General features: G+C 45.2%; 1 protein-coding gene across 1 annotated transcript; it reads left to right on the top strand.

Moving 5' to 3' along the window:
• Positions 1–21,064: 21,064 nt before the first annotated feature.
• XCR1 (X-C motif chemokine receptor 1) lies at positions 21,065–22,081 on the top strand (the record flags this gene model as incomplete). The annotated part of the gene is made up of 1 exon (XM_080364188.1): positions 21,065–22,081. The coding sequence occupies one exon, from the start codon at positions 21,065–21,067 to the stop codon at positions 22,079–22,081; it is 1,017 nt and encodes a 338-aa protein (XP_080220314.1).
• Between the last annotated feature and the right edge of the window lie 5,325 nt (positions 22,082–27,406).

Here is a 27,406-nt window from a genome sequence, read left to right as displayed (position 1 = left end):
GGGTGTCCTGGGTGACTGGAGCCACCTTGGAGCTGATGTAGTGCAATCTAGGAGCTAGGGAGCAGTTTTGGAGAACAGCTTGCCAACCCTTGTTGCACAAAGTATTGTCTGCCCTTAGTGCACTTACCGCAAGATCTTGCCAAAGGACAGATGGCCGGAGATGTTATGAAATGTCTCAGGAACTGGAATATTAAGATTTTGTCTCGGTTTGCCCATGTTTCACACGCAGAGACCCTGATGTTACCTCCTGCTGTGGAATGTGGGCTGCAGCTGACTTTTTGTTAAAGAACAGCTTATCTGGGTGGATTTGCTGCTGCCGGCCACCTGCTTGCTCATACTTTGGTGTTGAAATACACGTGCACAAACTGCTAGGCATGGCAGATGGAAATGTGCAGATGTCTTCTGCAAAGTGTCGTGGCTGCACCGAGGTAAAGAGCTTTGAGCTGCCTCTTTTAACAACAGTGAATGTACAACATAAGGAAAAGAGCAAAATGCTAGAGAAAAATATCTGGGTGCATGAAAGCAAGCCAAGGCTAGCAGGATCCTAAGAACTGCTGGGCTTAGACTGAATGTTTCAGACAGATGTATTTCAGCCCAAATCTTTGAATGGAACAGCTGTGCTCACAGGGGCAGCCAAGAGAAAGGATTTATTCTCTGAAAGCCTATTGAGAGGAAAGCATGAGCTGAGTCTGTCTGCCAGGAGGTGGGTCTCACCCAGCGGCGGGGACCAAGCACAGTCCAGTTCCACCTGAACTGCAACCGCTGCAGGATCAACTGGAGAAGTCATTGCTGACACAGTTATTCTTAGGAACTGAGGAAAAGTATTTGAGGAAATGGGTTCCTCTCTTCAGATGAAGCTTTTGCAAAGGTGCTTTGCCCAGGCTGTGCCTCTGGCCTGTGAGCAGACGTGCCACACCAGGAGGAAGTGCTGGAGTTTGGGGAAGTAGCAGCTAAAACAACGCAAGAGTGTTTTTGGTTGTGGTTGATTTTTTTTGGTGCAAGTTATTAATTGCCTCATGGTTAACATAAACAGTGCTCAGAATGCAACTCTGGGTGGGGTTTTTTTTTCATTAATTGTTTTTTATTTTGCTTTATCTTATCAGCGTATTCAATAGAGAGTTGGGAAACAGCACTTGTGCTCTGGAAATGTCTTAGCACAAGGAAATTCCTCCAGCTCTGTCCTTCTTCTGGAGAAAACTTTGACTGTGAAAAGCTCTGCTTTCTCAAGTTTTGGGTTTTTTTTTTCCAAGGTCTGACTGAGCCTTGGGCACTTCCCATCACCATTTGAGATGCCTTCAGACTATCACCTAAATCTCAGGCCATTCCTCTCTCCCATTCTTCCTTGCAATCAGGTTGTTTTAAAAGCTGTTACATACCAGACCACCTGACATTTCTCTATTTCCTCTGACTCCAAATTTAACCCAGAGAACATCTCTGGCCTTTGGTACTCTCCAGAAAGAGACAGCCACTGGGAGCAAAGCTAATTTTTTGCTGCCTTGTGATCTGCAAGACTCAAAGGAAATAAGCGGTCAGTGGTGGGCAGAGTGGTTTCTCTTCTTTCTTCTTTTATTGTTTCATTTGGTTTTCTAGCATTGGCCTCTTCACTGGCTGAACTGTGGAGTGATGATTTTAGGGACCCAGTAACCCAGGAAGGGGTGGCAACAGGGAGGGCAGCAGACAGGCAGCAGGACATGCTCAGACACCCTGTACCTCTGTGTCAGTGGTGGCGCTTCATGTCTGCAGACTCAAGATGTCCATGACAAAGTTTTTCTCATCCGAACCACCATCAGACCACAGAGCAGCTGCTGCCCTGAGAAAGAGCAGGGACAATATGGCAGTCAACAAAATTCGCCTGGTGAAAAGCAAATGCTGTGCTGTGACTTGCCTGACAGTGAGCTATCATCTCCCTCCAGTGACAGAAAGCTGCTCATACGTCAGGTCTGAGTCTTCACAAGACCTGCAGCGTATTGATTCAAGAGAGTAGCCAGTGGAGGTGGGAATACAACCATGCTTCATTCATTTACCTGGCTGCAGCCTTTCATTCTTCAGTCTTGCTTCTCCTGCAAGAAAAGGCTCCCCATGGCTCCCTTGGCCAGCTGCTGTGCTGGAGGGAGTGTGCGGAAAGGCTCCCAGCTTGGCCAGGTCCATCTACTGGGAACAGTGGTAGAGGAACGCCACAGACACCCACCTCCCTGAGTCTGGGTGTCTGGCAGCCGCCTGGGGTTGGGTAAGTGGCAGCCGAGGCCAGCAGGTACCAGTGGGGTGAATAAGGCAAACTCATACCCTTTGCTGTGTTACAAAGCATCAGGGATGTGATGAAGGGAAAGCAAAACAAAACAGGTTGGAAAATGCTAAGGAGACAGTAGCAACGTACACATTTATGTTGTTTGTCTCCTTACGCTATGCTCAGCTTTTCATTTTGTGCAAACATGGCACAGTGGGCATTTTTTTCTCACGTTCTCTTCTTTCTCCCTTTGGCTAAAGCCTTGCAAGGAGACTCCTGAACTTCAGCATCAGGATGACTTCACCAGTGGAAACAGCCTGATGCAAGTAAGCCCATTGCACAGTCATTAAAAACAGAGACCAGCTGTACTCTCAGGGATGAGGACAGTCTCCATGACAAATCCAGGCTTCTTACAGTGACATTGCTCAGCTCTCTGTCCAGAAAATTCACCTCTTTCTGCCTGCACCCACCACTGCAGAGGCTGTATCTTTCCTTCCTTTCCCAAGCCACGTTCCTGGGCTGTAGGTGGGTGTAATGCTCTGAATTTGGCCTTGGGACAGAGGCAGGACTGCCTCGTACCTGCTGGTCACACCAGTGGCTACCAGTGTAGTTTCCCTCTGTTTCAGCATCATTCCTGCAGCAACAGGTCGAGCAGAAACACTGGAAATCCCACCCAAGATGTAGTACACAAATTCTTTAGACATATGGTTTATAATCCTCTTGAAAAAAAAATCTCAATTGGGTGTGCATAGCTTAAATATATCAGTAGCAATGAAATTCTACAGAAAAATACAGGCTTGTTCTTCAAGTTGTCCCTGAGCCATAAAAATGAGTTCATGAACTTTATATGGAGGCAAGAGCTTCGCTAAGCTTTAGAGGGAAGTCATGCAATTATTTCTCCCAAAAGCGCAATGTGCTCCTTTTCCTTGATCAGTCTTTATTTCACAAATGTAAGAATTTTTGAAAAAATAGATTCAGCTTTTTTACATACATTTTACGTAACAGACTTCTCACACAGCTTTAAGATTGCTAATTAAATATACAGTGTAGTGTCTGGTGAGTGTTCTTCAGGACAGACCCATCTTGCAGTATATCGTTGGGACAATACATGTACATCCACACACAAGAGGTGTGTGTGCGTGGCAACATTTCATTGGCAGCAGAAATCTGCAGTTATGTCCTGCTTTAGTAATGAAAATAAGAAATGGATTTGCTTGGTTTCAACCGCCAACAAACCCAGCCACTAAGAACCAAAGTGATGCTCTTTTCACGGCCGAATAACGGAGCACTTACACTCTCTATGGAGCAGATGGGAAAGTGATACATCATGTCACTGCTGTCTGGCCTGTGAGAAATGTCCTAGTGTTTAGTGCCTGGTACAAGTGTTGCTACTACAATAAATCAGAATTGCATATCATATAAAGAGCTTGATGCAATCTCTTTGTTTGTGAAAAATACACTTAAAGTCTCACTTGTCTACCCTGTAGAAACAAACTGGTAACATCCCCACTCAGAAAACCCCAGAAAGCTCTACTTTGCTCTTTCCTTCCAGCTAGCTCTTACCAGAAGGACTATTTCTCCTCACTCCTGGGATGCCTGCTTGCTGATCCTGTCCTTGTATGAACTACCAGAAAAACTATGGCCAAACTCTGCACAAATGCAAGCAGGGAGCAATGCCCTTCTTTGCACCATCCAGCTAAATTAAGGGGGTGGATTGCTCCTTCTCCTTGCCCCTGGGGAGCAGGGGAATACCCAGAGCTGTAAACATGTTGGCTCAAAGCCCTGTTGTGGGCAACCACAGGCTGGATGACAGCCGCATCCACTTCCACACAAGCCTCTTTGGCCAAGGTTGCTCCTGCCTGAACACTCTGTTGGATGGCCGCTGCCCACTGCATCCTTTCCGACCAGCCTTAGCACCAATAAAACCTACTGAGCAAAGAGATGTGAAGCCATGGTTTTAACACCACACACCGAACACCAGTGTGTCCAGTTGACAGTGTGCAACCTGCAGAGATACTTTCATTCCCTGCTGTCCCTTCTACCCAGAGGTTTGGTTTGGGATGGAAGTAAAGGTAGCAGGGGGTTCAAAAGCAGAGTGCAAACAACAGATATTTTTCCCAAAAAAATCTCTGGAACAGAAGAAGCTACAGTGAAACTGTGATAAAGGGCCCAGAGAGTGTGTTTGCAGCTCTTGGGAAAGGAGAAGCTGCAAAAGGAGAGAACATAAAAACCTCTTCCTCATTGTAAAAACAGACTTGGCTGCTGATTTTACCCCTGTGGAGACTCTGGGTGAGGGGGAAGGCTGCTGCTACAGCAATGCTATGGCAGCACTTCCTAAAAAATACCATTTTTTGCATGGCAAGTCCCACAAGCATAAATTTTGTGTATCTACATAGAAAACATAAGTTGATCCTGTCTTGACTGTAGTGTTACTTAGTATGTAAACTTGAACTCATATATATCCTTCAGGAGCCATGTACAGGCTCTTAATCTGAGATGTTTCTTCCTCCCTAGACTGGGGTTTTTCAGGGCTGAGAGGCAGAGCTCGGGGAGAACAGCAGACCACCAAGGAGCTGGGCTGACCGCACGTGCTGCACCTGTCCTGTGAAACCTGTGGGGCATGGATGGAAGCACAGATCTCAGAAAATCACCCAACTCAAGAGTAAGTTTTGCTTTAAAAACAGGGTAAGATTTTCCATGAGGAGCTGAGCTTCTTGGGGCACTGCAAAACTGAACACGGGCAGTCCTGCTGATTTTAATCTTTACCCATGTCCTGAAAGAGTTTGCTACCATGTGCAGAACTCCTCCAAGACAGACAAAAGGTTGTTCCACCCACCAGTGAAGAGTAACTCTCCAGAGTGATACAAGTCTACATCCCAATCATGACTTCCAGGACTTTGCTGTCCATCTCCTACATGTAAATCCAAGGGTGTGCTCCAATATAACAGTCATAGTTAAGGAAGGAGACATATTATCTAACATTTTTTAACTTTAAATAAAAAATGCTGCTTCATGAACCTGTTTGAAAAACTAAAACCCCTTCCTGCCAAAAAACCCCCACATTTAGGATTTCTTTTCCTGTCCCAAACTGGAAGAAGAGATGGGCTAAGGAAGTAGCTACCAGATAAATTCCAGTTTAGGGGAACAGAAATTTATTTTGTGACATGACCTTTGCTGTTTGAGTATCTAAAGAGCAAACTAACCTACAAATTCAGCCAACTTTTATTTTTTTTCTTTTTAAATTTCCCTGAGAAACCTGGAGAACAAGCTGTGAAGCCCAGTGGCTCTAGCAGGAGTTTGAATAAAGTGATTAAAAAATGCTTTTGAGGTAGCTCCCATCAGCATGTCTTATGGTGGCAGGGGGGTTCTCTGCTATGTTCTCCTCACCTAATAAGACTGGTCCTTTCTAATTAAGATTAACTTAACCTCAGTTTGTCTGTGTAAATGCCAGAAATCTTCTCAAAGGGAACTGTCTCAGCTGCCTCTGCCTGGGGAGGAGGCTGGTGTAACACCCAGTGAGGAGCAACACAACTCCTGCCAGTGCCTTTCCCTCCACTGACCGCAATGGGAGTTGACAAAGCTCCTCCCAGCCACTCTTTCAAGTGCTCAGTTTAAAAAAGAAATAAACTGGTGAAGTATATGTATCTCTAGGTGACAGAGGAACTCCAACTGAATTAGAGGCTGCTTATAACAGCACTTTCATGTTTCTGTGTTAAAATCCTTTCTCCTGTGGTGCTCCAAGGTAAAAATCAACACTGCTAGGAAATTATGGCTTCTGGAAAAGTGGTTCTTTCTGGTCAGGAGTGAAATGGATGTTGAATGCCTTGCTGAGTGCTCTTCACAAGGGCAGGGATGGCTTTAAACTGTAGGAAGCTTTTTTCCTCTGTTCCTATTTGTCCTGACAACAGAAATTAAGGTAGTTTCCATCTCCTAACCAACTTCTGCTCTCACTTGTACCATTATGTATACATGCTGAAAACAGTTCCATTATTTGTATTTAATGTGTGACACTAATATGTTCTTAGTCTGTTGATTCAATCATATTAAGTTTTTATCTCCTTTTCACGTCTTAACTGAAAATCCATGCGCAGCATTTCTTATTTATAAAGTAGAAAGGGGAAAGATAAAATACAATACAGAAAAAATACAGAGTTTGATTCAATGAGTTTTGTACCAAATCTGAAACGAGAAGAAAAAGATCCAAGTGACTCAGGTTCCTGCAAGGTGCCCCTTACTATCACCAGCCTGATGGAGGTCTTCCCAGCTGGCACAAACATAATATTAACATCAAAGCACATACTTAGTCCTGATCAGCCAGCCAGGAGATCTGATGCTTTGCAGTCTGGAGACTCCATCTGTAACTGTATCGAGCCTGCACCAGGTGACACAGCACAGCATGCTGCATCGTATATAATTGGTTATAATGGAGCACACAGTGCAAAGCTGTGTTTTCCCTGAAAATGATGAGCCCCCTCTGAGGGCAGGTCAGCAGCAGGGTCCTCAATTGAGGTATCCCCTGCCCTGGGAGCGCAGTGTGGTGGTACCACATGCCAGGCAGCCTGCAGCCGATGTGAACAATGATGGTGCAACACCTGCAGTGCCTGACCCTCTAGCAAGCAAGAGCTGGTGGAAAATGACATGGGGTGCTGGTTGACAGCCAGCTGAATATGAGCCAGCAGTGTGCCCAGGTGGCCAAAAAGGCCAACAGCATCCTGGCTTGTATGAAGAATAGTGTGGTCAGAAGGACTAGGGAGGTGACTGTCCCACTGTACTTGGGGCTGGTGAGGCTGCGCCTTGAATACTGTATTCAGTTTTGGGCCCCTCATGACAAGAAAGACATTGAGGTGCTGGAGAGAGTTCAGAGGAGGGCAATGAAGCTGGTGAGGGCCCTGGAACACAAGTCTGATGAGGAGCAGCTGAGGGAACTGGGGCCGTTTAGCCTGGACAAAAGGAGGCTGAAAGGAGACCTTATCGCTGTCTACAACTACCTGAAAGGAGGTTGTAGCATGGAGGGTGTGACAGGACAGGAGGAAATGGCCTCAAGTTGTGCCAGAGGAGGTTTGGATTGGATATTAGGAAAAATTTCTTCACTGAAAGGCTTGTTGGACATTGGAACAGGTTGCCCAGGGAAGTAGTTGAGTCACCATCCCTGGAGGTGTTTAAAAGATGCATAGATTAGGTTCTTAGGGACACGGTTTAGTGGTAGACTTGACAGTGTTAGGCTAATGGCTGGACTCACTGATCTTAAAGATCTTCTCCAACCAAAATGATTCTATGATCACATGATTTCAGATGCCTCAGCAGACAGGAGGCTAGGAGGAAAGCCAAAGACACCATCCTGGGAAAGTTTCAATAGCAACAGTAAGCAGAGTCTAAATTACCACCTCTTCTAGAGCGAGCTGGGGAGACAATCATCCCCCTGACAAGGACAACACACCTGGGAGTTGGTGGGTGCTGGGAAACAGGGGAGCTACATGTGGTGATGGATACTGTGGTGCACCTCGGCCTCCCCCAGGCTCCTTAGATGCCAAGCCAGTGAGCTCTTGGCACAGGGACTTCACCTCGCTGCATAGCTTTGCACTGACAGGTGGCCCTCAAGTTTATCTGTCTGAGGACAGAGTGTCTGACTGCTCAAATGCCTGCTGTCTGGATTTATGGTTTTGGCAGTGGCACCGAGGAGGAAATCCAAGACAGACTGTCACGGAATATTACCCCGAGGGACAACAGGGTCCAAAGCAGCCTCTATTAAACCAGTGAGAACAGGGTTTTAATATTCCAAAAGTGACTTAAATACAGGTTCGAATATCAGCTGAGGAAACTTATTTAGGGGCGGCAACCACTACAGCAGGCGGTCCACAGAGTGCATGCACGTGGCTTCACTCAAAACAATGCCGGAGTCGCCCCTGAGTCCCGGAGAAGCACACACTTGCCCAAGCCTATCCGTGATTATTTAAAGAGATACGCGTACTTGTAATGAGTACGGAAAGTGTACGCTCGCGATTCCGCAAGGGTGAATTTGTAATACACTCGCAATTGTGCGAGGAAATAATTTAAAGTACGTGTGCAAACGTGCATAGAAAGTATAAATATACTCGCAATCCTGCGAGAAGTTTTACTCACGGCCGTGGCGGTGAGGCAAGCGGAGACTCCATTCCGGGGAGCTGGGGGGGGGCCGTGGCTCCTGGTGGCAGTGGCTAAGCTCGTTCTCCGAGAAAACTCCGGCCAAAGGGAAGTTTTCGACGAGAGTCCCGTTTTTTAAGAGCTTGACCTGACTGCAGTCATTCCTCCTATTCCCGGAAGCCCCCCAAAAACATCCCCCACCCTGGGTGTGGGCGTCCAGCGGCTTTTGCCACTAACGACTCTGGTATGGGTGCTCTGGGGCCAGACAAAGAGGCTGTTAGGCCCAGGGCAGCCAGGAGAGAGGGGGATGTGCCCACTCCTCCATACTGAAGGAGGGAGAGGGAGAGTGGGGGCAGAGAGGGGGAGAGAGGCGAGGGGGGGTGGCATTCTGCCACAATCCCACCCTGTGACTACAGTCATGGTCAAGTCATAACTCTAGAGTGGTGTGACAGCCACCTCTTGCCTCCAAAGTAAAAGGGGACATTCCTGCCAGTGAGCCTTAATGTCCACTGTGGATCGCCATATCTCATGTGTTGACTTACCCCTGCCAAACAGTTATTAATAACAATATACAATAGAATCGAAGTAATTGCAACAATCAACAATTGCCCAAGGTAATTAATGAGTCCCAGCATCAGTCACAGTTCATTAGTGTTTCCATTCCTGTGACTGCCTTCCTTCTGAATGGCTTGCTGGTTTTAGCTGGATCCTTTTCCACCCTGTCATTGTTTGCTGGGGTTAGCTGGATCCTTTTCCACCCCGTCATTGTTGGTGGTGTTTTCAAGGCATCTGGATGCTTTTCCATCCCTTGCTGGTGTTAGCTGGATCTTCTTCCACAACAGGAACAGAGATTTTGTAGAAGGAAAACCTACAGCAACACTCATCAGCTGTTTTAACCTGAGCATTTGGCTTACGCAAGAGTAGCAGCTTTATTCTGCATTCCCCATCAGGCACTTGTGCACACACACATTAAATCACACGCGCCCAGACACCCATAGGCCATGTGGGGTCCCCGGCTGCTGCAGCAATGGGGAGCTGGTGTAGCTAAAACTTCACACCAAACACACACAAGCAAACACCTTAAGGCAACTACTGCAATGGGGGTTTAAGTTAAAAGGTTAAGCTTCTGCTGTAACAAAATGGGCTGTATACAGCAAAATACACGTGCCTCTTTAACCCTCCAAAGCAATGGCTTATTATTATTATTATTATTTTGTGCAAATTTTAAAATCTTCAAATATGCATAAAAGCAATATCAACAACAAAAGTAGTTAAGTCTGCTAATACTGAAACTTCCGTAATGCAAAGGCACATGTCCAGGCCGAAGCAAAGGCTAGTGCCATGATTCTGCTTGCTGCTGGTCAGAATCCTCTCTTAGTCTCTTAATATGAGACAGCTTGTTGTGGAGATACACGCATCTGTACTTCTCTTCCACCCTGTCATCTTCCTTTGCCCTGCAAGAAAACACAAAGAACAAACCTCGGTCCCTTTGGAACCGGGCTTTCACAGTTAACGTGTTAGACTAGCTCAGAAGTTCTGAGCAGAAAATATCTCTTGGACCTTTTGTTTTAGGGGCAGGTCTTTATCGAGTTGCTGCCTGTTATTGACTCTTTATCAAAATCATTAATGACCTCCATAATGCCTCATTTAGCTGCAGTAGAGTGCCAGTAATTTTTTTGATAGCAAGTAATATTAGCAGCTACTTTTAGCAAGCAGCAGTGCTAAAGCACATTGCCGGGTCCTAATGGGAGCTGCCTCTGAACCTCAGAGAGCACTGAGCCAGGGCGGGGTTGCTGGTCCCAAGCCGCGGCTTTTTTTTTTTTTAACTTCAGTTTGCAAGAGTGGGGGGGGGGGCTGCCGCCCGCAGCGAGTTGGGGGGGGGGGGGGGTGCAGCCGGAAGGTGGTTGCCTGCCCGCACTCGCGAGGCCGGGCCGCCCCGCCCCACACCACCAGGACTTAGGGTCCAGGAACGGTGGCGGGCCGGGGGGAGATGCGCAGAGAGGCGACAGAAGTTTTACGGGGGGAAGTTTGCGTCCGTTTTTCGGGTTATGCCCATACTGGACATGCGTTTCTAGCAGCTCTCTCAGGCCGCTCCGTTTCATGCCGCCAGTCCCGGGGCAGTCGCCGGCACTCGCGGGGTGGGGCTTTGCTATGCCAGACCCCCCGAGTTGCCGGTACGGGGAGGGGGCCGTCTGGACACCGCGGCTTTTTATTTGCCTTTCTTCAAGATCATTAACAACCTCCGTAGTGCCCCGTTTTGCTGCATTTAGCAGGGGGGAACGTGAGGTACAGGTTATTGTAGATGTGGGTGGAGCAAGTTGCAAGGGTGCAGAGGTAAATGGCAATATTTTAATACAGGCTACCTCTGCCCTGTGACTTCCAAAGCTCCAAATCTCCCCATTAGGTAAGCACCATCGTCTACCTGCCAAAATATCGAATCCCAATATGTTCGCTTTATAAGGACTCAGGGCAACTTCCACAGCCGTTGTCCGCTTTTCCCCAGGCAGCAAAAGGTGGATTCGAGCTAAAGGACATCTCTCTGCTACACCCGTTACCCCTACTATATTGATGGCTTTCCTTGATGGTCTAATCCCGCGTTTGTCAGCTTGCCGCCTGTTCAAAACACTGATTTGTGCGCCCGTGTCAATTAGAAATTTTACACTTATCCGCCTTGGACCAACGGGGATATGTATGTATGGTTTTTTATCACTGGACCATTGGCAAGAGAATACAGAGCGGGTGGGGCGGTCCCGGTTCCCATCCGCCTTTACTAGTTTTTTGATTCCCTTTGTGAGGATGCGAAAGGGTTAGTGTTTCGCTTGTCCTCGAGGTGGGGGGGGGGGGGCGGTTGCCGGTGCCTTCTCTTTGTTCTCTGATCTTCCCTCTAAGTATTCCACTAGCTCCTGTAAATGCTCAGTGGAGAGCTTGTGCACCAGTTTTCGAGGCATGCCCAAAGCGGCTGCACGGTGCCAGAGGTCGCTCCGCTGCAAACTGCTACTCTGATTTGACTGGCAGCCAAAACGCTCCGGTTTCTGTGACAGGGGGGGCGGCCTGGTGGGGGGGGGTCCCTGAAGAGGCTCGGCTCGGCTCGGCTCATCTTCCGGACCGCCCGGCTTCTATATGGGCTGCCGCTCGGGTCTACCCACCCCATCTCGCACCCATGTGTAACCACATTGTGTAAAATTTCCGCCCAGGTTAATACATGTTCAGGAGGACTTCGGGGATTTTGCTTATTACGATCGATAGCCCCCTGAACTTTTTCCTTAAGGGACTGGACATATATTTTTAAGGCATCCGGTAATCCTTTAATAAGCAGCCGAAGGTGGACCGGATCCACCGGCGCCGCCATAGTGGGGGACTGCCGGCCTCTTTCATACATTGCTTGTATACAAGCCGCCTTTTGAACTCCCTCGGCAAGGTCCGATAAACCTTTTATAACAATTGCCACTGGCTCCCCACGTTCCCTGGGATTTATACCACCAGCCCAGTAAGCTACACGAGATGTAATGGACTGATCACCGTCTGGACCATCACTTAAAAATACCCCTGGGCCCCAGAAACCTGTGGCCTCGTCCTTACTTGTTATAAATGAAGACAAGTCTTTGAGCCAATTAATTAATTTTATTGAGCAAGCGAATTTAAAGCAAGCAGTAATTAGGCAAAACAGCGCTGGGTGACCAGGGGAAGCTCAGTTCCACCATGGCACAAAACTCAACTTTTCATATGTGCTTATATATGTTATACACTTGTTCACGCGCTGGGACACCCTGACGAGTTAGCTCCTGGTTGGCTAGTCGACAGTGAAAGATGTTGCTGGGTGTCGCTTGGTGTTTCTGCCTCTGGAGCTCTGTTATCTGTTACACCATCTGGGAGCTCTGTTATCTGTTGCACCATCCGGCCATTGGCTTGGTTGGGGTCCGGCATCCGGCCGTTGGCTTGGTTGGGGCCCGGCATCCGGCCATTGGCTTAACTACTATTTTTTTACAAAATATAATGAAACTTGCACAAACGCAATTACTTCTTACAACGATATGCATAATATGATTGAACCCTACTCGATTTCTTCAACAACCTTGACCATTATTTATTACAATTCCCCCCTTTCCTTTCGAGCATCTATTTGTTGATCAAATCGAGTTACCGCTTCTTGGACTAGTAAGATCATTTCAGCTTCTTCATCAGTACCATATCTTTGTAGCAGCATAAGGTGTACCTGCTCTACACGGCTTTAAACTAGTCCTATAAGTCGATTTAGGATATATCACATCTTCTTGATGATATAATATCCTTGGAATAATGGTAATTGACATGCAATACTCTCGGGAACTGTTAAACACCTTTAAAGACACACATGGAGTAAGTCCCGTCCTGGAACATATCCATTTTGTTCCATTCGGGGGAATAATATATCTTGTGGTTTCATTAAGGCTCGGGATGATCTTACCACAAAGTGACCTCTTGGAATTTGGTACTTTACCTATACAAGTCCCTATCCCAGTTACATGTTGCATAGTTATCCCTCTTTACTGCTTTTCCCAAGGACACTGAATAGGCGCAGACTCCTTGCTTGTGGTATACAGATGATTATCCCCTATAGCTTCATAAAAAGGTGGATTAACGTTATAACACAACCAGCAACCAGTGGTTAGGTTGGGTTGAGTATAGTTTAGGGTTTGATAAGTAACCAGGATAATTTCCCACAGAGGATTCAAAGATTCTGAGGCTTCAGTATTCAGAGATTTCAAGGCTTCAGTGACAGTTTCCTCTCTTACTATTATATTCTCATTTTCTACTGTCTTTGTTTCCCTACCTAGAGGGGGAGGGGATTTTGCTACTGGATTGGGACCTATTGCTCGAAAGGTCGGTTTAACTTCTTCCTTCTTTATGATAAACATGCCTCCTCTGTCATTACCCGGCTGATAATACCGCATTCCCCAGGTTTTTCCAACAAGCCATCCATTATGTTCAGGATTTGTTACGTTCATGACTATGTATTTACAGTTGCCATCGGGTTCTAGTTTCCCACGGCGAGCCAATTGCATCCCACCCCCGAGTCACTTAGAGGAAATGCATCCTGGAGGTCCCCACTCAACCTTTAAAAACTTATCCACATTGGCCTGAGGAATCTGCCAATTTGAGGCAATTGTTTCACACCCCCAGTAAGCGCAATAATAGTGTCCTGGGGTATTACAAAATGAGGGCCCTGTGCTAGGGCACATATAAAACCCCATTTCGTTAAGGCATGGCTTAACCTGAACTAATTGGCATAAGGTTGGAGTAAAAGAGGGTGACCCTGATGTGGTTTGTTGTTGTATTATCGTTTGGTCCTCCCATCGATAGAGGGTCCATTTAAAAGGTTGATGGGAACTCCCTTGGTTTATTGCTATTATTACCGGTAAGGTAAGGAGGATTAGAGAGAGTGACCCAGCCCTTAGTTGGCTGAAAATCAGCCAGTGGAGGTTCATTTTGTTGAGGGTTGTTCTGCTTAATGGAGCTGCTTTATTTTAGAAGTTTTCGGAGGCACTTGCCAATCCCCACAAGGATACCCCTCTGCCTTGCCCTGGGCCTACTCTGTTGCTTCAGAGTAGCCGGGTAAGTTATCTTCTCGGCAGCAGTTGTAGTCTTCAGGGAACTGCCTCCTGAATTCTCTTCTTGTTCTGTCACAACCCACTTTCTAATACTCAACCCAATAGGGCTATTTTCGAATACAAGGTTTTGGCCACTGTCCCGAATCCTCACAGGGTTTGGAACACTTCCTGTATCTTTTCTTACCAAAACGCTTCTTACAATTCCTCTTGGTTATTTCCCAAATGTCTGGACTTACAGTCCAAACAGAGGGTACCTGAATAGTTTTATTACACCCTATATCCCTAAGTTCTTCCTCTAATTGTGCAACAGTTTTGTACCAATCTCTTCTACAGTATTCGTAACTAGGATCCGTGCTATGTTCTCGTCCAGTGATTATTAATATCCTAATGGTATCTAAGGTTTTTCCCCATCACTCATTACACCATCATTCAACATAAGGAAACTTTTTCCACTGCTGTATCCCACACCCGTTACACACGCGACATACCCACGGATTGCATTGCTTACATACAGGACATGCAATGTGCGACTTCTATAATTCCTTACAATCGTCCATAAAAAGCCTGGTATCCAGGGCTATGCGTCACGTGTCTGTTTCCTCTTGAAAGTCAGCTTCAACTCATCCGGTTTCCCGGCGACTTCCCAGTCTGTGTGCAGAGTAGGACCCTTTACTCGACTAGGTGTGTCCAACCTCTTTCCGCGGTGCAGACTGCGGTATCTGTGGTGAGTAAAACAAGGAAAGGTCCCTCCCAGCGAGGGGTTAACGATGATTCCTTCCATGTTTTTATGAGTACTTGATCTCCTGGTTTAATACTATGTATTGCTATATCTAAAGGTGGTGTTTGAACCACCAGGCCTCGCTTTAACAGTTCTTGCCTCCTTTTCATGAGCTCTATAAGGTATTCTTGTAACATCTTTTCTTCCACTTTAGGGTGTTCTATTGGTTTCTCCAAATCATAGGGCACTCCATATAACATTTCAAAGGAGGAAAGTCCTGTATCAGCCCTCGGTTGTGTCCTTATGTTCAAGAGGGCTAAGGGGAGGCACTTCACCCAGCTCATTTTGGTCTCTATCCTCCAAAGTTTGCTTTATTAAGGTCTCATGTATTAATCCTTTACCTTGAGAATTCATTAGGCCCCTCTCTCCCCAAATTTTTCCGAACGTGTGAACTACCTAAAATGCATATTTAGAATCCGTAAATATTGTTCCTCTCTTATCTTTTAACAACTGTAATGCCCTCAATACTGCGAATAGTTCGCAGGCTTGTGCCGACCAACTTATGTTAAGGGGACCCGATTCTTTAATTGTCCAACTGTTCCCGTCTATTATAGCGTATCCTGACTTCCTTTTCCCGTACACTACCCGCAATGATCCATCTACAAACAATTTTTCTCCACATAACAACTCCTCTTCCTCTAAATACTCCCTTATCTTGGTTTGATATTCTATTACCCTGATACAATCATGGGAAGGAAATTCACTCGGTTCCCCATAGAAAAATTGGGCTGGATTCTGTAAATTAGTGGTTTCAAGCTCTAACTTAGGAGAGTGCAATAGGATTCCTTCATATTTCAGTAACCTAGCATTCGTAATCCATTTGTCAGCTTTCTGCTGTAATACCCCTCGTATATTATGAGGTGTATATACCTTTAATTCTCCTCCCATAGTTATTTTCCCGACTTCTTCGACTAAGAGAGCAGTAGCAACTATGGCCTGTAAACAGGTAGGCCAGCCGCAACTAACTGGATCTAATAATTTGGAATAATATCCTATGGGTTTCTTTTTACTTGCCAATCTTCCAATTTTTCTAACTTCTTTCTAATATCCGGCCATGACTTTGCCACAAACTGAGTTTTTAAAAGAGGTTGCCCAACCGGTGTCGTAGGGTCTATCCCGGAGTAAAGCTGCAAGCTCTTTCTTAATCTTTCTAACCATTCTGTGGGAGTCTCATCTTTCTTCTGTTGTTCATTAAAGGCTTTATTTATGTTCTGCCCTCGAGGGACCGATTCCTTAATCCGTTGTACGATTATAGTGTAGAGATCTCCCATATGGCCCCTGTGTTCCGGGTTTTGATTATCCCAATTAGGATGCTGCTGGTTTCCCCAGACATACATACAATAATATACCATTTTTTCTTTACTCTTGTTTCTCGTGCAAAATGCACCTTCCCAATTTTTGAGCATAAGGCCCAATGGGGAATCTTGGGGAATATCCGGTGACCTCTCCTTGGGTCCCTTCCCCATGAGATCAGAGGGCTTGCTCTTCCTCTGTCCCATCTTCTGGAGTGCCTTCTTTCACACACACACACACCCACCCCTCGTTCGTGGCTCACGCCCTCGCGGGCAATGAGAACCGCACTACTAGAGAGTCCCGCCCTTGCCTTACGGCAGGGTCCACACTCGCTTCGCTTCCTCCCCAAAAAGCGGGGGGGGCGTCTCGTTCAAGCACACTCCAGGAAACCCACCCCAACCGAACGGAATCGCTTTCTATACTTACCCTCCCTGGGGTCTTCATCCGATTCTTCGTGCACAAAGTTTTACAGGGCTTGATTCTTTTGCCTAATTACCTGAATTTAGGGTTCGGAGGTTAAGGTTTCGGGGCGATTCTTCGTCCACTCCAGGGCCATCTGAAACTGGGACGGGGCGCCTCCCTGAAGTTTAGAAGTTCCTCCGAGAAATCCTTAATCCGAGTCACGGCACCAAAAATTGTTATAAATGAAGACAAGTCTTTGAGCCAATTAATTAATTTTATTGAGCAAGCGAATTTAAAGCAAGCAGTAATTAGGCAAAACAGCGCTGGGTGACCGGGGGAAGCTCAGTTCCACCACGGCACAAAACTCAACTTTTCATATGTGCTTATATATGTTATACACTTGTTCACGCGCTGGGACACCCTGACGAGTTAGCTCCTGGTTGGCTAGTCGACAGTGAAAGATGTTGCTGGGTGTCGCTTGGTGTTTCTGCCTCTGGAGCTCTGTTATCTGTTACACCATCTGGGAGCTCTGTTATCTGTTACACCATCCGGCCATTGGCTTGGTTGGGGTCCGGCATCCGGCCGTTGGCTTGGTTGGGGCCCGGCATCCGGCCATTGGCTTAACTACTATTTTTTTACAAAATATAATGAAACTTGCACAAACGCAATTACTTCTTACAACGATATGCATAATGTGATTGAACCCTACTCGATTTCTTCAACAACCTTGACCATTATTTATTACATACTCAATAATATTCTATCACCCCCAGTAAGTGAAACGCGCCAAAGATATTCAGTCTCTGTCTCGCCTGGCTTCCGTGAGAATCTAGTTTGTAAATCCCCTAGCTCCAGTCCTGAATATGGCGTGCTATGGGTAGCCGTGCGTGGATTTCTGCCTCGTCCATCCGTATGTGTTTCAGTTCTAATAAGAGGACGCACGTTCTTAGTCTCTATCCCCCCCTCATCAGCGCTGTTTTCAGAGTCAGTATCTCTGTCGAGAAGCGGGGGGGCCGAGGAGCACGCCTGAACTGGGGGGACGCTGGAGGAAGCTCTCATATTAATTAACAAAAACTCAAGTTTTTGTTCCAAAAAACCAAGTTTCTGTTCTAACAAGCCAAATCTCTGTTCTAAATAATCCGATCGTATGCTTTGCCCTGAAAAGTCCTGTATTAGACAGTCAAACTGTTCGCTCTGCCGCGAGAGGTTTTGCTTTAAAAAGTCAAACTCTTCGCCTTGCCGCGAAAGGTCCTGCTTTAAGGAGTCAAACTTTTCGCTCTGCTGCGAAAAGTCGTGCTTTAAGGAGTCAAACTTTTCGCTTTGCTGCGAAAGGTTTTGCTTTAAAGAATCAAATTGTTTGGTTTGCCACAAAAAGTCCTGCTTTAAGGAGTCAAACTTTTCCCTTTGCCGCGAGAAGTTTTCCTCCATTCGGTGCTTAAGTTTACACAGATCCTGTGCTACCTTTAAGCAAACACACAAACTGAAGCACATCGCGCACCACATAATGAAAAACCACGCCGCAAAATGCCAGGTTTCTGCAGAAATGTTACTCAAAAGTACCTCCATGTCTGATATCGTGCACGACTACGCCAAATTGTCACGGAATATTACCCCGAGGGACAACAGAGTCCAAAGCAGCCTTTATTAAACCGGTGAGAACAGGGTTTTAATATTCCAAAAGTGACTTAAATACAGGTTCGAATATCAGCTGAGGAAACTTATTTAGGGGCGGCAACCACTACAGCAGGCGGTCCACAGAGTGCATGCACGTGGCTTCACTCAAAACAATGCCGGAGTCGCCCCTGAGTCCCGGAGAAGCACACACTTGCCCAAGCCTATCCGTGATTATTTAAAGAGATACGCGTACTTGTAATGAGTACGGAAAGTGTACGCTCGCGATTCCGCAAGGGTGAATTTGTAATACACTCGCAATTGTGCGAGGAAATAATTTAAAGTACGTGTGCAAACGTGCACAGAAAGTATAAATATACTCGCAATCCTGCGAGAAGTTTTACTCACGGCCGTGGCGGTGAGGCAAGCGGAGACTCCATTCCGGGGAGCTGGGGGGGGGCCGTGGCTCCTGGCAGCAGTGGCTAAGCTCGTTCTCCGAGAAAACTCCGGCCAAAGGGAAGTTTTCGACGAGAGTCCCGTTTTTTAAGAGCTTGACCTGACTGCAGTCATTCCTCCTATTCCCGGAAGCCCCCCAAAAACATCCCCCACCCTGGGTGTGGGCGCCCAGCGGCTTTTGCCACTAACGACTCTGGTATGGGTGCTCTGGGGCCAGACAAAGAGGCTGTTAGGCCCACGGCAGCCAGGAGAGAGGAGGATGTGCCCACTCCTCCATACTGAAGGAGGGAGAGGGAGAGTGGGGGCAGAGACGGGGAGAGAGGCGGGGGGGGGGTTGCATTCTGCCACACAGACAAATGTACTTGTTTTATGAACTGGGACATTAGCCAAGAGTTAGTCTTGCAGCATTAAGAAGCGACTGAGAACAAGCTACTTCATGGAAGCTTTTTACTACTTTCTCTGGTCATGCCAAGCACAAAATCAGAGGGAGGATTCTGAATTTCCTGAGCTGGCTCCATGCAACTGTTCCTCTAGCTCCTCCCAGAGCACAAGACAGAGCATTTCAAGTCAGCTGCATGAGGTGTCAAGGCACACGGAGATTTGGAGACAGCGAGCAAGAGGGTGAGCAATGCTCTGCAGAGGATACCTGGGTGTCTAACCACTGCCTGCCATTCAGCAGGGGTGTGAAGAGCAGCACAACATGGGCTCATGAGGGGCAGGATGTGTGCGGGTCAGAATAACTCCTAGGCAGAGGAAGGGTTTGGGGATGAGGTCTTTTTGAGAGGTCCTTGTGTCAGGGGGCAAAAGCAATTGCAGCAGAGGTGAGGAGCAAGCCAGTTGCATCCCTTTTGGCTGTGCAGCTCCTGGCGGGTGGGCAGTCCTGCCTTGGGGCTTGATGGCACTGAGCAGCCAGCATAGGAGGAGAGCATAAGTGATGAAGACAGTGGTCTGCACCATCGTCATCATCCATGGAGAACCCTCACTCTTGCTACTCTTCACCTTTAGAACAATTTCTAGGCAGGAATCATATCCCCAGCATAAGCTGAAACAGGACATAATGATGGTCAAGACCTCAATCTAATCCATATATTGCTTAAGTGTCATTTGTACGATCAAGCAAAACCAGATGACATCCTCAGCAGGGACTTGTCCTGCATGCCTGAAGATGGCAGCATGGTACAGACTGAGGCCACTGGCACAATCTCCACTCAGGACTGTGCCTCTGGTGATAAAGTTGTCGGGGCCACTTGCTGTCACAGTACTGAATCCCACACATCCCTCACCTCCAAAACCAGGCCGCTGCATCCCAGTGGATAGACTGTCCCTGGCCTGTGCGGCCTGTGCCAAGGTCTGGTGGACCTGAACCAGCTACCCTCATGGATGGCATTAAATGCTGGCAGCCAGCTGTGCTCCCTGGCATGCTTTCCTGGTGTAGACATAACCCTACCGTTCTCCAAAGGCAACAGGTCTTTTCCTGGCTGTGGCAGGCAGATTCTGCCTTCACTGATCCAAAAAGGAAAATGTCACCATCACATTTTTGGCCTGAGTCGTGGAGTTTCTTTCTTGCAAATGTACTTCCAAAGAAATCAGTGGCAGGTCTCGCAGTGACTTCAGCGAAATCAGGATCCCAACATGGTGCTGCAGGTAAGCCTTCATCTGAGATAATGTTAATTTAGACTTTGAACTGCCGGTTGGAGCTATTACTAATTTTTCTATATCTATTTTTTAGCTTAATTTCAGAAAGACATTAGTCTATTGTGACCTTGCTACCCTTATATGTTCACCTGGTTGTATGTCATCTTCCAAGTTTCAGTAACTTCTGACACCGTTGGCCAATTTCAAGCAACCATTCAGTTGAGATTAAATTCGTACTTGCGGACAGGCAGACAGACAGAGGGCAGCAGCCCCCAGAAAGGGGTGGGATTTGAGGTCTATATCTGTTTGATCCTTGAGAATTGGCAGGCCACAGAGATGCACAGAATGCCCAGTGTGGATATGCTTCCGCCACAGCTTGGAGACTTTTAGGTATCAACCAGCCTCAAGACAAAAATACGTAAGAAACATGCTTTTCACATTTTTGATGCTTGCACTTGTTAATACTGGTACTGCTTAGCTTTTTAAATCTCTGCAGTGCTGAACCTCAGTGACAAAGAATCATACACATGGTGAAGAGTTTAGGAATTTGATATAATGCCAGAAAACTCAAAACATAGTAGCAGATTTGAAAGTCTTGCCACCTGGAATACTCAAGTTAAAAAACAATGTACCCTCAGCCTTCACACAGTAGCAGTTGTCACCAACCATATTGGTTTAGAAACGTCTTCGTTTCTGACTTCTCAAATATTTAACGCTGCTTTGAGGGTAAATCTTTAGTTTCCACCTGTTTATGCTCTAGTCATAAGAGGAAATTACTCCTTTCTCTCCCCAAACCAGGACAAATAAGGTAGTTTCACTGCTTCTTTTTGTCTCTTAAAACAGAAGTGTCCACAGCAGGAGTTTAGTTATTAGGTTGATTTTCACCAAAATTTTTGTTTGATTATTGCTGTTCTTAGAAGTAGCTGCCGGAGAACAGCACAAGGTTTGCAGGAAGAAATGGATGGCGAACCTCATGTACCTGATTTGGATGAGTACTACTCATATGAATATTCTTTTAATGAAAGCAATGCCTGCGAAATGGGCAACTATTTTGTATTTTACACTCATCTCACTACTGTCGTCTACACTCTGGCATTTTTGCTCAGCCTGCTAGGAAACAATCTAGTGTTATGCATCCTATTCAAATATGAAAACCTGACATCTTTAACGAACGTCTTCATCCTGAATCTCTGTGTCTCTGATTTAGTCTTCTCCTGCATGCTGCCTTTCTGGGCAGTGGACCAGTCCTTTGGGTGGATTTTTGGTGAGTTCCTTTGCAAAGCAACAAATACTGTCTTCTCCATTGGCTACTACAGCGGCGTTTTCTTTCTGACTCTCATGACTATCTTAAGGTACTTGGCTGTAGTGAACCCTCTCTCAACTTTGAGATCCCAGACACAGTGTTGTGGTTTTCTGGTGAGCTTGGTTGTATGGACTATTAGCATATTAGTTGTGGTTCCTGAGATGATTCACACCACAGTGCAAGAAACCTTGGAAGGTGGCAAGACCTGCGATTATGCTGACTGGAAATGGAAAAAGGTGGACATTTATCAGAGAAATGTACTCTTCTTGTTTTCCTTTGGGGTTATTTTATTCTGTTACTTCAAGATACTGATAATCCTGCTCAGAACAAGATCTCGCAGAAAGCACAGAACTGTGAAACTCATCCTTATTATTGTGGTGGCTTTTTTTCTGAGCTGGGCGCCTTACAACATCCTCAGCTTGCTGATTACTTTTCCATCACCTACCTGTCAGTATCAAAAAGACTCCAATCTTGCCTTTCACATTAGCCGTAAAATTGCCTTCTCCCACTGCTGCCTCAATCCTGTGCTCTATGTATTTGTCGGAGTCAAGTTCAAGAGGCATTTGTTCCGTTTATGCAATCAGTATTTACCCTGTGGGAACAGTAAAGTCACCAGGCCCAGGATCTGCTCTCAAGACAAATTCCACTATGAAGATGCATCCGTGTACTGAAGCGAGACCTGACTACTAGCACTAATCTGTGATGAACTTTCAGATTTTAAAAGCCATGGGTAATCTCCAATTCTCAGAGGCACTTGCCTGAGAAAGACAGGCAAATTTAGTCTTTGCGAACATGCTGTGTATGGAAAGTAATTTAAAAAAAAAGTACGTGCAGTGGGATGGAGACCTGAGAATGCTGAGAAATTACTTCTTTGGTCTGTAAGTCTTATCTTTATGATTTTTTGCACAGGGAGATGGATTTTCTCTCATTTATAATTTCTTTTTTAAAAGCAACAGCACAAGAGGTTTTCTTTTTCCATTGGGAGCTAAACCATCAGGTTTTAACATACATGGTGTGGCATGTTGTTTTCTTGCTTGACTTAAAATACTTGGATTGTATATAGCAATGGTCACATATGTATTTCTGTAGCTTTTAATGCTTTACAGTGTTTACCAGTACTGAACTCATTGTATTGTCTCTTTTTGTGGCTCTCGGGATTTATTGGATTGACAATAGCTAGAAGACCTCAGAGTGTCTGAAGTTCTCGGTGCAAGTGTTCTTTTACCTGTTGGTAGGTAAATATATATAAAACTAGCTTAGTATAAAGGTAGTCTTTTGGGTCCAAAATGGAAAGTTTCGGAGAGCCCTAGAATGAACACAAGCTGTTAAGAAGATACTTATCTAGGATATTAGTTTTCCTCCTGTTACTCCTCCTGTCACAGGCACCTTCCAAGCCCTGCGTATCCCTTCAGGTGCTGCAATGGATGGGGAGTCCCATCTCCCGAGCAGTGCAGGAGCATAGTTGCCTCTAAATGCTCTCTGCCTCTTTTTCTGCCTTTGCCGTGATGCTGTGAGGAAGTAAACTTTATAAAAAGGTTATCGTGCAAGAACAAATGGCTTTATTAATAGTGAGATTGAAATAGCTTGTTTTATTTGTAAAATTAATGTTTGGCCTTTTTTTCTTTTTTTCCCCTTAGGCAGGTTTTAGCCTATATACTGGGATACTTGCTGCTTCATAATTTTTTAAAAACTGCTTCACAGAGGTGTTTAAAGCTCTGCTTAAAACCTGATCATCAAAGCCAGCCATGTGTTTGTTTTTGATGTGCTTCACTTCTGTGTAAATACCAGATATGCTCATATCTCTGGGGTGTGTGAGCATCTGGTCTAACCAGCTGCCTGGCCACATGCAAGTCTTTTGTTTCATGCATGCATCTTATCTGCATGGGCAGGTGGGAAGGAAAGTGCAAATATTTGCATGAACCTAGCTTTGGAAATGTTGCTAAGGGGGGTAGTTGTGTTAAGTGCAGGAATGTTTTTACATGTCCACTAAAACATGGTTTCCCAACTAAAAGCGAGATGAGGGAATTCAATTCAACAGCACACATTATTGCAACAAAACCATTCACATTCTGATTATACCAAACAAACTTTGTGGCTTTTTTTTTCTCACAGAAACAGATGTTCTTCATGATAGCTCAGTGTTGGTTTTTACTTTTTTAACCTCAGGCAGTGTAATATGTAGTGCATACTCTTGTGTAGCTGAACGACAAAGCCTCTGGAAACCAGAATATCTTATTTCCTAGCATTTGTATAGAAAGCCAAGGAAGCTTTGCAGTGGCATCAAGCTGTGGTTTGGCAATGGTTCTAATCAACAGTTTGTCTTTTTGGGCAGACATCTTAAAAATGTCTCTCTGTTGTTTCTGTACTCTTTCTTTTGATCTCTAACGATCATATGGAGCAGACAACATATTCTTCTCAGCTGCTGTATAGTTTATAAAAAGCAGAAACTCAGACATGCCCATAGTTCAATATCCTACTTCTGATCATATTCAGAAGCAAGAATACCTATGGAAAAGCATAAGAATGGGTCAAACATATATGACACATATCCCAATAGTCCTTCTAGGGCTATAGTTTGTGGTTTGCCCATAGTTTGTGGTTTGTGCTTCAGTTTAGCTGCCAGAACAAAGTGATCATATCTTCCCCCTTATCACCAGATGCACTTTTCTGAACAAGTCAGTGCTGGTATCCTTTTACTGCAGTTATTGGCTAAAACTTAAAAAATATTAAAAGGTTGCTTATTAATCCCATAGGGAACTCGCATTCAGACAAACCATAGAAAGGTGGAAGTTTTCATTTGTCTGGTTGTGGTGGAACTCAGATTTTGCCTTTTGTGTCCTCATAAGAGTAATTTGAAATGAATGTGGTTGCTTCTGTACACTTCAAGACAGTTTGGACTGGAGACTCAATACCTTCAATTATGAAGAGACAACCTACTGAAGGACAAATGAGTCCAAATTCTTCTTCTGTTCTGGTAAGTCAGGACCACTTCACAGGCACCAGCAAAGCTCTACAAGAGAAAAAGGCTGTGATGATGAATAAAAGAAGCTCCCATGCATCTGCATAATTTCAACAAACTGTCATTCAACTCATTGTCCTACAGCTACACTACCCTGAAATCTTTACTGTCAATACATTTTATGTTTATTTTCAAAAAGTCAAGAAGTGTAACAGAAGCACAAGACACTGAAATGATCCTACTCTGCCAAGTTTTTTGCAAGGTATTTAAATATGTTTCTAGCTTGAGCGTGTTTTGTTACGGTATATCTGAGCATGTAAAGGGAAAGTTTAATATTACCTGTTGTACTGCTGCCTACCATAACCAAAGTAACTCAGCATGTGGAAACTTCCGCTCCTCATATAATGAAGTGGTACTAATAAACATTCAGAAATTCAGTGTAATACTATACTGTGACTATTGTTCTCTGCCTTTGATAACCACCTATTAAAGTTAAGGTATTTTCAACTGAAGAAGTATTTGTGAATTTTCATAGATTAATTTAGCTTGGATTGTCTTGGAAGAGACTTCTGGAGGTTGGCCACTCCTCCACCCTGCTCACAGCAGTTCTATCTTCCTAGTTAGACAAGGTTGCTCAGGGCCTTGTTTAGTCAAACTCTGAAAATCTTCAAGAACAGAGAATGTGTAATGCCTCTGGGTTCCTGTTCCAATACTTCACAGCTCTCATGGTGGATTTTTCTCCTTCTACATGAACAAAATTTCTTTTACTGCAACCTGGTCATGTTACCTCTCCCTTGCCTTCTCTATCAGCTGCTCCCTCTGGTGTCATCCATGAACTTGCTGAAGGTGCACTCTGTCCCACCATCCAGGCTGTTAATGATGATGTTAAACAGTATCAGCCTCGGTATTGACCTCCAAATCATGCCACTCGTGAGTTGCACCATGCAACTCATGAAGACTTCTAACCATTGACCACTGCCTTTTGAGCCTGATGGTCCATTCAGTTTTTCACCAACTTTGTAGTCCACCCATTCAGTCTGTATCTCCCCAGTCTGGCTACAGGAATGCTGTGGGGGACTTTGACAAAAGTCTGCAGAAGTCAAGGTAAATGGCATGCACAAGTTTCCTCTCATTCACAGAGCAAATCATCTCATTATAGAAGACAGTCAAGTTGGTCAGGTGCTATTTTTTCTTGATAAATGTGCTGGCTCTTCCCAAACATTTTTTTCTGTGTCTGTCTGGTAATGGTTTCCCAGAGGACTTGCTCTACCATCTTCCAGGACACAGGGGTGAGACTGACCAGTCTATAGTTCCTTGGATTGTCCTTCTTGCTCTTTTTGAAAATGGGCATGACCTTCACCTTTTCCAAATCATCAGGGACCTATCCTGATCACCATGGTGTTTAGAGGCAATAAATAGCACCTTGCAATGATATTGGGAAATTCCCTCAGCACCATCATGTGCACCCTGCCGAGTCCCACAGACAACTGTATGTCCAGTCTACATAAGTAGTCCAAAAGCAATTCTCCTCCACCATGGATAGTACACATCCCTCCAAACTCTGCCACTAGGCACAGAGACCTGTAAGGCACTTGGAGCTATACTATTGTCAAGAGGAAATATGTTGGTGTAGTTTCCATCTTTGCTTATACACATATGTTATTAAACATCCATATTGCTAAAGCCACAGAATATACCCAGTGCAGGTCTGGGGATGGGCAGCCTGTGCATCTCCTTCCTTCTGGGAGGTCCAGATGCTTGGAAAACATGGACTGTTCTGGGTGAAACATAATGCTCAGTGGACCCTGAATCTTTAATTTCACTCAATCAATCAACTATTATGTGGTCTGAGCAAATGCAGAACTGAGAGAAAAATGTTTGTGAAGTGAAAAAGGAGAAATTAATTACTTTTGGAAACCACAGTCTATTTGGGGGAAGGGAGTGGTGTCAAATTGAGTGGCTGCAGTATTACAACTGTTGTACAGTGTGAGGGGTGCCTTTATGCAAGATGGTACATTTAACCCTGATTGCAAGTTACAGTTACATGGTCATGCTCTTGCTGCTGTAATTAAATGCGTATTACTTTCCACCCAGTGGGAATGGGAGAACAAACAGCTCCTCCTGCAAGCACTTAGCTGGATTGGGCCCTGCTCCCTACCTTGTCTTTTCAGGAGATCAACACAAAATTGAGCATTGCTGTCATAGCCTGTCAGAGCTCTCACCTTCTGTGGAGCCATAGGAACCTGTATCAGTCAATGATCTGCCAGTAGGGAAAATCCTCACTGGTAAGGGTTAATGTAGGTAAGCAAATTAGTCCTTTCCACCACTAATGCAAACTGTCTTAAATAAAATAAGCAAACTTAAAATCCACACATTTAAGAAAGCATCCTGCTGCTACTCAAATCAATGATAATTTTGCTTCTGGTCCTAATCAGAGCAAAGTTGGACTCTAGATTCATAAACAAGTGCAGGGCACTGGACAAAGCACAGCATACATTGCTTACTGCCCGGAGTGTTTTGACTGGGAAACAAGATACCTCCATCTATGACTCCATATTTGGAAAGCACCACCAGTGCTATTAAAATCATAAACAGTTACTTAGCAGTTTGAAATGCTCTTACTCATCCAGTCTTTAAATAGGAAGGATCTGTGTTAAATGGAGAGATGTTTGACTGATATTTTCTGTACTGATCAGATGCCTACATGTTCTTCAGCAAGCAATACTAAAGCAAGCATAAAAATTAGAAAGGAAAATAACGCAAGAGTTAGCTGCAAGTCAAAATGAGAACAGACAGTAAGAAGTACCAGTAAAGATGACCTATGAAGACCAGTTGGATATCATCATAGAGGAGGAACAAACACAACCGTACTTCACTTACAGAGCTGTTCTTAATATGAACTCACTCCTAAGCATACTGAATGTTGAAAGTGAGCCTCAAGTCCACCTACTGACATAAGGAATCCACATTTAAAAATATGAAGAACACTGAAGCCATCTCACAGCAATCCTACATGGGAAGGGACTGCCACTAGCAG

The sequence above is a fragment of the Nesoenas mayeri genome (assembly GCF_963082525.1).
Source record: "Nesoenas mayeri genome assembly, chromosome: 2".
Lineage (NCBI taxonomy): Eukaryota > Metazoa > Chordata > Aves > Columbiformes > Columbidae > Nesoenas > Nesoenas mayeri.
Note: the sequence above shows the minus strand (reverse complement) of the source record. Positions and strands in the feature narration are given on the sequence as shown.